Raw genomic sequence first — 14,050 nt, forward strand, 5'->3', positions numbered from 1 at the left:
TCTGGGTACAATGCTGCATATTGTGTACTCTGTATCCCATCAGCAAGGCAATCTATCTTCACCACTTCCGCCAGTATCCTATACGAACTGAGGATGGCCTCAGAATCCAAGCAACAAGCGTCCTTGTTGCCAACGTTAGCCACAGCTTGCAGACTACTCCACCTTCCACCCTTGATAACTGCAGACAGGCCGCCCTCCACATCTCAGGTGTGGACCATTAGCAGACGTACTGAGTGCATATTGTACTTCTTTCAAGCACTGGACATTTTTTTCTTAAAGCTCTTAACATTGGAGCTCCCGATAACTACCAACGCACAACACCCCCTCCCCCCCCCCCCTTTCCATGTGCCTGCTCAGACTTTGCTGACAGAGTGGTCACCTGTCCACTCAAAGGGTGATAGGGTAAGGCCAAACGTCCAGCCTCCACACTGACACTCTACCTCGAGGGACACGAACTCCTTACAAGCTGCTACTCATTACCATATATTGATGACTAACTGACTTAAACATTGTTAAGTGTGAGTCTATAGGAAGCCAGTTAAGCCACTTTAAGGCAGGAAACCAGAGACAGAATCGGAGAGCAGTCGCAAGTGGTAACATTTAGATTACAGGAATTAATCTGTTGTGGGAGGTGCAGACAAACTGGCAGATGAATTAAGCAGCTGTCTCAGGGTAGGCTCAGTATCTCCATTATATGAAATGTCTTATTCAGACCTTGATCCCCTTCAAGTACCCTTATTGAGTTCCAAAATCAAAATGTCCAGACACTCTGTGACCAAAATGGTACTGAAACAGAGGATGACAGACTAAAGGCCGAAATACTAAATGTCTTTTTCCAAAGCTGTTTCACAGAGGAAGACTGCACTGTAGTTCCTTCTCTAGATTGTCGCACACATGACAAAATGGTAGATATCGAAATAGACGACAGAGGGGTAGAGAAACAATTAAAATCACTCAAAAGAGGAAAGGCCGCTGGACCTGATGGGATACCAGTTCGATTTTACACAGAGTACGCGAAGGAACTTGGCCCCACTTCTTGCAGCGGTGTACCGTAGGTCTCTAGAAGAGCGTAGCGTTCCAAAGGATTGGAAAAGGGCACAGGTCATCTCCGTTTTCAAGAATGGGCGTCGAACAGATGTGCAGAACTATAAACCTATGTCTCTAACGTTGATCAGTTGTAGAATTTTGAAACACGTATTATGTTAGAGTATAATGACTTTTCTGGAGACTAGAAATCTACTCTGTAGGAATCAGCATGGGTTTAGAAAAAGACGGTCGTGTGAAACCCAGCTCGTGCTATTCGTCCACGATACTCAGAGGGCCATTGACACGGGTTCCCAGGTAGATGCCGTGTTTATGGTTTCCGGAAGGTGTTCGATACAGTTCTCCACAGTCGTTTAATGATAAAAGTAAGAGCGTATGGACTGTCAGGCCAATTGTGTGATTGGATTGAGGAGTTCCTAGATAACAGAACGCAGCATGTCATTCTCAATGGAGAGAAGTCTTCCGAAGTAAGAGAGATTTCAGGTGTGCCGCAGGGGAGTGTCATAGGACCGTTGCTATTCACAATATACGTAAATGACCTGGTGGATGACATCGGAAGTTCACTGAGGCTTTTTGCAGATGATGCTGTGGTGTATCGAGAGGTTGCAACAATGGAAAAGTGTACTGAAATGCAGGAGGATTTGCAGCGAATTGACACATGGTGCAGGGAATGGTAATTGAATCTCAATGTAGACAAGTGTAATGTGCTGCGAATACATAGAAAGATAGCTCCCTTATCATTTAGCTACAAAATAGCAGGTCAGCAACTGGAAGCAGTTAATTCCATAAATTATCTGGGAGTACTCATTAGGAGTGATTTAAAATGGAATGATCATATAAAGTTGATCGTCGGTAAGGCAGATGCCAGACTGCAATTCATTGGAAGAATCCTAAGGAAATGCTATCCGAGTACAAAGGAAGTAGGTTACAGTACGCTTGTTCGCCCACTGCTTGAATACTGCTTAGCAGTGTGGGATCCGTACCAGATAGGGTTGATAGAAGAGATAGAGAAGATCCAACGGAGAGCGGCGCGCTTCGTTACAGGACCATTTAGTAATCCCGAAAGCGTTACGGAGATGATAGATAAACTCCAGTGGAAGACTCTGCAGGAGAGACGCTCAGTAGCTCGGTACGGGCTTTTGTTAAAGTTTCGCGAACATACCTTCACCAAAGAGTCAAGCAGTATATTGCTCCCTCCTACGTATATCTCGCGAAGAGACCATGAGGATAAAATCAGAGAGATTAGAGCCCACACAGAAGCATACCGACAATCCTTCTTTCCACGAACAATACGAGACTGGAATAGAAGGGAGAACCGATAGAGGTACTCAGGGTACCCTCCGCCACACACTGTCAGGTGGCTTGCGGAGTATGGATGTAGGTGTAGATGTAGAATCCGCATCTATCACAGGTGCTGTGTGACAGTTTTTGGCTGCTATCACTGTATTTAGTTTTTCTGCATTTACTCCTAACCACTCAGAAATTGCAGACTGACCTGAACCCTCTTTAAGTTCTCATATGCTTGCTGTATCCTATGCAAGGGCACATCACCCTGCAATGAGGGCTAATTGTCCGCGTCAGGTATGCTGCGAGGTGCCTTGGCTGCAGAGCCCGACGTGTAAACACGCAACACCTAAGGTATTGCATATGGTGTGCCAGATTCTCTGCCACCATTATACTCAAAGGCAACAGTCTGAAGAAGGCTAACAGTTGCTAAAAGTGTTGTCAGCTGTTTGTGAACTGCAGCCAGCTGCTCCTGCATCTACGCACACTGTGCACACATCGTAGTACTACCAAATTAAGAGTTAAGTATTAGAGCTCTTACAGGCCATTGTCTTATTGTTGAACTGGTTGTGCGTTAATAGCAGGAGCAGTGGGAGTCTAGAAACAAAAGCTATTGTTGGTGAAACTAGCTGTCTGGCTGTGGTGCATCACTTCCTTCTGACTCAGATGAGATGAAGTGATCTAAACTCATCTCCTATGTGCGTTTTCATAATACACCATATTTCAGTAGCGCCTTCAGCTGATTACACTTGTCTTAAAATTATGTATACTATATTATGTGACTGTAGTTTTTGGCATAACTTATTCACATACTTGAAAATGATTCATAACTGAATCAAAACCTGTTATATGGTTAAAATTACAACTTGACAACTGGAGAATTTCAATTGAAGAAACAACTGAGTTGAAGGTAAACTAAAGGGAAACAAAATCCTTGGAACCAATAGCTGTCAAAAATGAATGTTGAAGCAGGTGTTACAGTACTATAAGAATATGTATATTGAGGAGTTGGGATTTTGTACACGAGTGGTCATTGCTCGAAATGATGTCTCGTAATATGAAGCAAGGGATGTGAAACTGCAGCCAGTGGGCCGCATGCAGCTAGAACCAAGTATTTGTGCGGCCCACAGTTCTCAGCTGCATTGTATAACAGTAGGCATGTAGCAACTAACAACCAAATCAAAAAACCTCAGTGACAAATGAAAATATTTATAGAGGTAACATTTAAGATGTGCTTAATTTTAATTGATGTTGGTGAATTCGGCTTTGAGCTAAGTAAAGTTGGCTGCTTATGTCAGGGGCAGAGGGGTAAGTAGTGCGGTCACTGCCAGGTTAGAGGATCTGAAATGGGGAGATGTTTTATTGTTTGTCTTCCAGTACTGACAACTTATGGATGTGTATTACTTCTACCAACCAGCTACTACAGTGTAAACATCATTAAATTACATGAATTCGTGCATACACACAATAGAGACTGCCATCTTGAAATTTGGTACATATTTGCAGAAGTAGAAAAGTAAGATTGTTCTCATGCAATGCTTAGAACAAAAATGACCGAAACAGTGAATAAACATTTGCGATTGTGCCTCATATTGCACATTTCATTTAGATGTAGGTACTCTTTACTGTCATTAATGGATTAATCATCCTTTCACACACAGCGCGACAATACTTTGTCAGTCAATTACAGTTTCGCAACTTTGAGGTTGCTGAGAGAGGTAGCAGCCTGAAAAAAAAGAACAGTCTACAAGAAGTCTTCCAAATGGTACCAACATTTAACAATCAATATTTGGAAGCTGGTGGCTAATTTATCACACCTGTGCTTTAGCTAGCCTATTGGGGGCTCATAACATACTAATTAATGTAGGTTACCATTTGATAACAGTATCAGTACATTACAGCCCGAGGGTGGGCCCCACAATGTTACTATTGGCTCTTGGGCAAAAAAGTTTTGACAACCACTGATATGGTGTATATGAGGTGTTGATTATATGTGATAACACACAACAGTGCATGCAACCACAACTCAAGCCTGGCTCCATGGCTTTTGCAGGCTTTGTGCTACTAGGTGTGCTATTCAAACATACCTCTTGTACCTCATGGGCTGCCTCAAAGCTTCAACCTGTCAGGCACTCTGTTTTGTCACATACAATATATTAAGGTGGTTGGCTGTGTTATTTGTATTAACTTACTGTTGTAAGATATTAATCATATCACAGGGCTTGATTTTGTTTTTATGAACACAGGGAGATTTCTTTTGTAGGGTTTGGCAATATAGCAGCGTAATCTTGTATATTACTGGCATTATTATAAAAAAACAGTGGAAGACAGAAATTGGCCATCATTGGTGGCCACCATTGGTTCAGTGGGGATTGTAACTGAAGCGTAAAATCTCCAAGTAAGTGGTCCTGAAATCTGGGTTATTTGAAACATGATTTTAACACTGTGTTATACTTTTAATTTCAGATTGATATAAGATGTCAATCAGCCCCCCCCCCCCCCCCTCACCTCACCCATGTTCTTAATTCATAAACATTTAAAAATACCTTTTCGTTCCTCCATTTATGTATGTTATAACATGTTGTGGCTTGGAGCTTGTAGATAAATCTAAAGTGTATAATATTACTTGGTCTTTGTTGTATACATGAATAATGAAAACCATATACTGTGTGTTTACAGTCAATACAACTTGCTATTTTTCGAGATACGTTAACAAGTTTCATGTCATTATCATCATTACAACTTGTGAATGAATGGGAATCTTTTTAAAGAGAGTCATACTTGAAGCACAAATCTTTTACTTTATATTTTGCTCCCAGTTTGTCATAAACAATCCTCCTCTGAGTGATAGAGAAACTTGTTTATTTGTAAATTAATGTTCTGTGTTTATTTGCAGCTGAGAATATAACTCGTAAGGATGTTGTCGACGCATACAAGCTATCTTGTTGTAAGCATGGTGTTCAGCCATTACCTGCCGTTCTAAAGGTTTTGGAGGTATGTCAACATGCATATCTACATCATGCATGCATATGTATAACACACTACTTCACTTAGTGTTTTAAAGGTGTATTATTTTCTTTTGGTTCTTCAGCAAAATCATTTTGAAATTGTAAGTATGGGTAGTTTATTCAGAAAATTGAAAATATGTGATCAGCTCTGGAGAACCAACTTTCATATGTTACTAGATTTCCCATTTTTGTGTGGTGTGGCTTATTTTAATAAGTAATATTAATATATGACTCTTCAAGCTTTCCTGACAGATGTGTTGTAAATAGTCTTCACGGGTTTGCCGCAGAGTGAGTCTGAATAGGGCAAATCACTGTGCATGCACGATTTCTGCGGCTGTGCATTCTTCGTATGCGTGTTCTAAAAATGGGGTGTTGACGTGCGGATACCACCTGTCGTACCTAGCCACGAGCAAGGTTGAAACACCTGAAGATGTCGGACAGTTGCTCCGAGGAAATATTGTGGAATTTGCACAACGTGATCCGGCTGCAAACCCGTGAAGACTATTTACAATATTAATATGGCTGCAATCCAATTATGCATCCTCTTAACTGTAATTCTGAATTCTGGTTGTACAACAGTACTTCACTTAATGTGGATTAGGTAAGACATTTTGGTTTTTCATTGTTCTTATTTGGGATTTCTCTGATACTTAAATGATTTTAAGGAATGCAATGGCTTTTTAAAAGTAGAGTTAGTAACCTTTTTTAATAACATAAGACTGTGGCAGTGTTGTGAAATGCAAAAATGGTGGTTAGGACATTGATAAGTGAAATACAGTAGAAGAAGAATGGGTAGCTCTGAGGGATGAAGTAGTGAAGGCAGCAGAAGATCAAGTAGGTAAAAGACGAGGGCTAATAGAAATCTGTGGGTAACAGATGAAATATTGAATTTAATTGATGAAAGGAGAAAATATAAAAATGTAGTAAATGAAGCAGGCAAAATGGAATAAAAAAAGGCTCAAAAATGAGATCGACAGGAAGTGCAAAATGGCTAAGCAGGGATGGCTAGAGGACAAATGTAAGGATGTAGAGGCTTATCTCACTAGGGGTAAGATAGATACTGCCTACAGGAAAATGAGAGAGACCTTTGGAGAAAAGAGAGCCACTTGCATGAATATCAAGAGCTCAGATGGAAACCCAGTTCTAAGCAAAGAGGGGAAAGCAGAAAGATGGAAGGAGTATATAGAGGGTTTATATAAGGGCGATGTACTTGAGGTCAATGTTCTGGAAATGGAAGAGGATGCAGATGAAGATGAAATGGGAGATACAATACTGCGGGAAGAGTTTGACAGAGCACTGAAAGACCTGAGTCGAAACAAGGCACCGGGAGTAGACAACATTCCATTAGAACTACTGACGGCCTTGGCAGAGCCAGTCATGACAAAACTCTACCATCTGGTGAGCAAGATGAATGAGACAGGCGAAATACCCTCAGACTTCAAGAAGAATATAATAATTCCAATCCCAAAGAAAGCAGGTGTTGACAGATGTGAAAATTACCGAACTATCCGTTTAATAAGTCACAGCTGCAAAATACTAACGTGAATTCTTTACAGACGAATGGAAAAACTGGTAGAAGCGGACCTTGGGGAAGATCAGTTTGGATTCCACAGAAATGTTGGAACACGTGAGGCAATACTAACCTTACGACTTACCTTAGAAGAAAGATTAAGGAAAGGCAAACCTACATTTCTAGCATTTGTAGACTTAGAGAAAGCTTTTGACAATGTTAACTGGAATATTCTCTTTCAAATTCTGAAGGTGGCAGGGGTAAAATACAGGGAGCGTAAGGCTATTTACAATTTGTACAGAAACCAGATGGCAGTTATAAGAGTCGAGGGGCATGAAAGGAAAGCAGTGGTTGGGAAGGGAGTGAGACAGGGTTGTAGTCTCTCCCTGATGTTATTCAATCTGTATATTGAGCAAGCAGTAAAGGAAACAAAAGAAAAATTTGGAGTAGGTATTAAAATTCATGGAGAAGAAATAAGAACTTTGAGATTCGCCGATGACATTGTAATTCTCTCTGAGACAGCAAAGGACTTGGAAGAGCAGTTGAACGGAATGGATAGTGTCTTGAAAGGAGGTTATAAGATGAACATCAACAAAAGCAAAACGAGGATAATGGAATGTAGTCAAATTAAATCGGGTGATGCTGAGGGAATTAGATTAGGAAATGAGACACTTACAGTAGTAAAGGAGTTTTGCTATTTGGGGAGCAAAATAACTGACGATGGTTGAAGTAGAGAGGATATAAAATGTAGACTGGCAATGGCAAGGAAAGCGTTTCTGAAGAAGAGAAATTTGTTAACATCGAGTATAGATTTAAGTGTCAGGAAGTCGTTTCTGAAAGATTTTGTATGGACTGTAGCCATGTATGGAAGTGAAACATGGATGATAAATAGTTTGGACAAGAAGAGAATAGAAGCTTTTGAAATGTGGTGCTACAGAAGAATGCTGAAGATTAGATGGTTAGATCACATAACTAATGAGGAGGTATTGAATAGAATTGGGGAGAAGAGGAGTTTGTGGCACAACTTGACAAAAAGAAGGGACCGGTTGGTAGGACATGTTTTGAAGCATCAAGGGATCTCAAATTTAGCACTGGAGAGCAGCGTGGAGGGTAAAAATCGTAGAGGGAGACCAAGAGATGAGTACTCTAAGCAGATTCAGAAGAATGTAGGTTGCAGTAAGTACTGGGAGATGAAGAAGCTTGCACAGGATAGAGTAGCATGGAGAGCTGCATTAAACCAGTCTCAGGACTGAAGACAACAACAACAACTTATTATGATTTATGACTAATCTGCACTAACATTACTGTAATATTTGTGAAAGAGGTTGTGAAATGGTGACTTTAGTAGGCTAAAAAGAATTACATTCATAGGATCAAATCTGTACTTTCGTGAAAATATATCCTTTTTTTAGTAACGGTCAGTGGGAGAATGCTCGAGTAATAAGCTGCATTCATTACCTGGCCTGGAATGAGATTTCCTTAGAGAAACTGCACTTCAAAAGTATCCCTTGCACTGAAGATATTAATTAGAATTATCCACTCACATACCTCTAATCAATATCTTTTCAAGCAGTTGAAAATATTAAGAACAGCTTTGCTGTACATTTTGTATGGAATGGAATGTATCCTCAGCAGTCTAGGGTAAGAATAACAGTGATGTTCACAACAAGTATAGTTATAAGAAAAAAATGTTTTTCACTATCTCAATTAATAAATATATTGCTGACTGTTATAACTTTATGAAATATAATTAGGAAATCCCTTTTGATACATGACTTCTATTTGGTATAAAAATATGTTAGTATGCTGAATTTGGGGCATTTCTTTTCAATATGCACACAGCTACCCATTAAAATTGCAGCTCTGGGAAGGGTAGCAAATAGTGATTTTTTTTTTCTTATTGTGCATATCTAATATAGTAAGAAGAATATGTGATTAAATTTGTTGGCACTTTGGGGGTATGCAGCATGTGAAATTTAGTAAACAGAGCTACCACCTTTAGTAGCAGTGATTGTTACTGAATTTAGAAGACCAAAATGGGTATGCCAATTCATCCTGCTTCAACCCAGTGCCAGTTTTTGTTATAGTGGATGGTTAGTGGTGGTGTGCAACTGTCTCGCCAACCTATGATCAAATGTATTCAGTGTGTCAAGAGATCTGGAAAATGTTCTATCCAGGGTAACAGTTGAACAGAACACCCTCTGCATTGAAGTAGGTCAGGACAGCAAGGACAACATGCAGTCTTCCAATATCATATTGAAAGATATCATCACAAAGACTTCAAAGATAGAGCACAGTCACCGACCTTAAGCGTCAGAAACACAATGCCTGCTATCCAAATTATTGGCTGTACGAATCATAGATGATCGTGTTACATACCAAATGACACCCCATACCATCACTCCAGGTGCTGGGCCCATACAAAGATGATGAATGCAGTCTGGCAGTGTTGGTTCTTCTTGGAGTCTCCACAGATAAGTCCATTGTGATACTGTAACAGAATTGGGACTCATTTGAAGACTAGTGTGGTGCCACTTAATGCGTCCAGTGTTGTTGTCATCGTTTTTGTTGGTGTTGGGTGCATCACTCTGAGCACACCTCACACTGCTGCCGTGTCAAGGGAAACTGCAACAGTGGTTGCTGTGGTGATGTCTGTGGTGCTCCAGATGTCACACTGCTTTACCCCAAAGAAACCCATTTCCTGACTCGAGGTATGCCATTCAGGAGGGCGACAGTTCAAACCCGCATCCGGACATTCAGATTTAGGTTTCCTGTGATTTCCCTAAATTGCTCCAGGCAAATGGTGGGGTGGTTCCTTTGAAAGGGCTGGGCCGATTTACTTCCCCATCCTGGGCACAATCCAAGCTTGCACTCTACCTCTAATGACCTCGATGTTGACAGGACATTAAACCCAATCTTCCTTCCTTCTTTCAAGGCATGTGAAATGGCTTTACAATTCTGTGCATCTGAGCGAACAATATGCGGTCATGTGGGGCTGATTGGTTCCTGCATGACATTTAGTATGGCCCTCCTTTCGTATTCGCATGACAGTTGCTGGATTCTGACCAACACGAGCAGCAAATCTTGTAAAGACAAATCGCACTCTTGATAGGTCGTGATCGTGCTGCTGTTTAATTCAGACAAATGCTCATATATTATTCTCTTTCTTACATCTGTTTAAGGTTTTAAGCATTTATTGCTTCATAGTGTATTTATTCCCTCATGAAGTTTGTTGTCAATAACCCAATATAGTTCAAAATAAACAATTATGTACATAATAGCAAACACTGGAAGAAGAAAAAAGTGACGTTCATTACTGTGGCACAACAAAATGTTTGGTCACTTGCCCACTGAGTTACAATGTCTTAACAGATGACAAAGTTAAATTTGAAAACAAACTGAAAAATTTTCTCCTTGACAATTTTTTCTATTCAGTAGAATAATTTCTATTTGTGTAGGCCCAATATATAAAAAGTTGTGCATAGGAATTACTAATTCACATCCGTTTAATATATGGTCAACATAAAAACATATTTAAGCGGGGTAGGACGTCAAACGGGCCGACTTATAGCACCACAGGACATTTTAATTTCCACTGTCTATACTTTTACAAATAAATTCATAAAAATTTGTCAGCGTGACCAAGAAGTATTCAGGATTCACACTGATAGCAGTGGACGTTGAAAAACAACAAAAGGAATTTGTTTTATATGTGAAATTCAACCATTTTTTCCGTTACCATTGGCTGCATTAATTGCTTTAGGTACACTTTTCTTCATAAGTAAGAGAGATTCTGCATTGAATTTTCCACAGCATACAAATCATACTTAAAGGAGTACAAAACTCTTGAGTTTATTTAATTTATGAAAAAATGTCGGAGTTATCACATTTTAAACTTCATGTTTAGAAAAAACTCAAATTTTATAGTTAAGTATCCCAATTTCTACCACAATTTTTAATAGATTTGGAAAATTCTAGAGTTTTGCATTAAGGAGTTTGTGTTTAATAAGCATACCAAGTTTGATAGTAATAGGATATTTATTTTGGATGCTACATGTACCTAAGTACAGAAAATTGTGTTTTGCGGAAAGTGGCCATTACAGTTTCTGCTTGTATTTGGCATAGTTTTAGAACTGTCCAGCACCATAAGCAGGTTCCTTTTCGTTTTCAGTATCAGTTTCCTTCCTCTTCACATTTCTATGATGCTCTCTTCTTGATTTTATGACCTCCAAAAATGATTTATCTGCTTTCACTATACGCTCTCTATCGCATACAAAGCTTTGATACAGTTCACTCTGGGATTAACTCCCGTTTTCTCTAATACATATTTCCTGCTTTGTACACCGTCATTAAAACATGAAACTGCATCATAAACACCAATAGCAAGTGCATTTCTTCCCACAAAAACGGTTTTTGGCAATCTTTCCCATACACATTGGTTAAAACTTTCATTTGGGTTTTGGGCACCACCATGAAGGCATTTATTCAGTAAGTTTTCATTTGCAAGGTCCCTGAATATAGGCTTGATGGCTCCCATTACAGAGTTGGTAGAGAATTCCTATGATGATATTCTTCACCACCAGCTATTGACCTTTGGTAGCCACACCATGATTCACTTCCTTTTGGGCATAAGTTGTGGATAGGGTTATTGTCTGTGGACATTTTGTGGAAGTATAAGGCCCAAACTGGCTGCTTCGTATTTTTCAAGTTCCCTGTGTTCCTTCTTATTGCCAAACCATAATATGTCTGTAGTTTGTCAATTCATGCATCCGTCAGTCGCCCTCTCCCTTTTATTCCCTTCTCGTCAGATAATTTTTTTTTTCCTGACAAATCAAGTCTAGTGCCAAGTCTTTTCTGTACATGTCCCACACATTCTAACTTCTGCACAATAGTGTCAGCTCCATATGGTGCACACTTTTGAACATCAAAGAAAGCTTTACTGTCACCATCACCAAGGTACTTCACATAACGCAGGCCACGGGCGGCAACAGATCTGGTAAGCAAGCTTACAACTCCCTGCACTTCCATACCTCCACTTGAGGCTTTATAGTTCATATTACATACATGATCTGCAATCCGTTTCACACAACTATGACAAAATTTACTCAGCACTTCAACATCTAGTACCTTACCAGTGTCAACAGATGTTGCTGTTACAACACCATTCAGTGAAGTGTGCCCTCTTTTTTGCCAGGTACCATCAAAAGCAGCCACTATGTCCCTGTCACCATCATTTTCGACAATAGATTCTTCTGCACCACTTTTCATTGAAGATTCTGCTACTTCTTTTACAGCCTCAATCAGTAAGCCATAATACCTCTCAAACTTTGCTGGAGGAGGAGGAAGATTCATCACAGCACTGTGTGTTCTTGCTGAATTATGTCCCCTACCAATACAGCCCATGCCATATGCTGCCCTCAAATTCACATCATAACCTTTGTTAGCGATTTTAGATGTCGTGCAAGACACACCAACGTTGTGTTTGCTGCATATCACAGATAAGTTTGTAGCAAGGCGTTTCCTGGCACTCTTATCTTCCACCAAAGAAACACACTGAACACCAAAGCAATGCTTGCATATAACATTGTCCAATATTAATTGTGACAGTATGTTAACATCAACGATAATATTACATGAACTTTTGGATTCACAGCCTCCATTTTCATTAGCACCAAAAACAAGTTTCCTTCTAGAAGCACTTGGTTGTGAATTGTTTTTGACATTGTTTATGGTTGAAGCTACTAATTCTAGGCATCCTGTGTGATAATATGCCACAAACGAACACAAAACAACACAGCAAAATGAAAATTGTGTGGAAGATCACAGCACCACACTGCACGTCTTTCAAAACATAGATCAAACAAAACCAGCAATCAAAACAATGCATGTTGATAGCAGCAGAGAAAGTATCGATATCGATAGTCCTTTGTTTCACGTATGAGTATCTTTGGCACAAATATTACATTCGAATTCTACAGAGCGAAATACACTTAGGTATGACAGAAGAATGCTGTGCAGAGGGGCGTGGTGCTCCACCTTCATACACTTAAGACCAAATTACATACCTTATAACTCCTCATATATATATATATATATATATATATATATATATATATATATATATATATATATATTAAAAACAAAGATTCCAAGACTTACCAAGCGGGAAAGTGCCGGCAGACAGGCACATGAACAAAACACACAAACACACACACAGAATTACGAGCTTTCGCAACTGGCAGTTGCTTCGTCAGGAAAGAGGGAAGGAGAGGGAAAAATGAAAGGATGTGGGTTTTAAGGGAGATGGTAAGGAGTCATTCCAATCCCGGGAGCGGAAAGACTTCCCTTAGGGGAAAAAAAGGACAGGTGTACACACACACACACACACACACACACACACACACACACACACACACACATCCATCCGCACATACACAGACACAAGCAGACATGTCTGCTTGTGTCTGTGTGTGTGTGTGTGTGTGTGTGTGTGTGTGTGTGTGTGTGTGTACACCTGTCCTTTTTTTCCCCTAAGGGAAGTCTTTCCGCTCCCGGGATTGGAATGACTCCTTACCCTCTCCCTTAAAACCCACATCCTTTCATTTTTCCCTCTCCTTCCCTCTTTCCTGACGAAGCAACTGCCAGTTGCGAAAGCTCGTAATTCTGTGTGTGTGTTTGTGTGTTTTGTTCATGTGCCTGTCTGCCGGCGCTTTCCTGCTTGGTAAGTCTTGGAATCTTTGTTTTTAATATATTTTTCCCATGTGGAAGTTTCTTTCTATTTTATATATATTCAGGAGGATGTGCACTACAAAATAAGCATATTTTAGAAAGATCGATTATTTTTATGTCTTACCCTCCTTAAGTATGAATGTATAATTTGAATGTACAGTGACTTATTTCTCACCATTATGATACTTGTGCAGATGATCCATGGAACATGAAATTTACTAGCCCTAGGCATAACATCATCTCACAAACAGCTAACACTCAGATCAGATTTCTAAATGAGAAACATAATGTGTGTAATCTTTCCTTGTATACAGAATATAGCTGGTATTACTCCAACTGACTTCATGCAATTGCACTGAAACAATAATCATTTGCATGTGGTGCTGCAGTTTTAATGGGCAGCAATGTAGTATTGTAGCTATATGTTTGTGTGTCCATAAAGACTGCCATTCTTAGTCTCTAGAGAGTATAGACT

At 39.8% G+C, this 14,050-nt stretch overlaps 1 protein-coding gene across 1 annotated transcript in view; it reads left to right on the forward strand.

Moving 5' to 3' along the window:
* LOC126297466 (protein phosphatase 1 regulatory subunit 37) overlaps nt 1-14,050 on the forward strand; it is a 203,138-nt gene that overhangs the window by 13,098 nt on the left and 175,990 nt on the right. The window contains exon 2 of the mRNA XM_049988342.1: nt 5,225-5,322. Coding sequence (XP_049844299.1) covers nt 5,225-5,322 — 98 coding nt within the window. The remainder of the gene's footprint in view (nt 1-5,224; nt 5,323-14,050) is intronic.

This window comes from Schistocerca gregaria, chromosome X (assembly GCF_023897955.1).
Source record: "Schistocerca gregaria isolate iqSchGreg1 chromosome X, iqSchGreg1.2, whole genome shotgun sequence".
NCBI classification, from domain to species: Eukaryota; Metazoa; Arthropoda; class Insecta; order Orthoptera; family Acrididae; genus Schistocerca; species Schistocerca gregaria.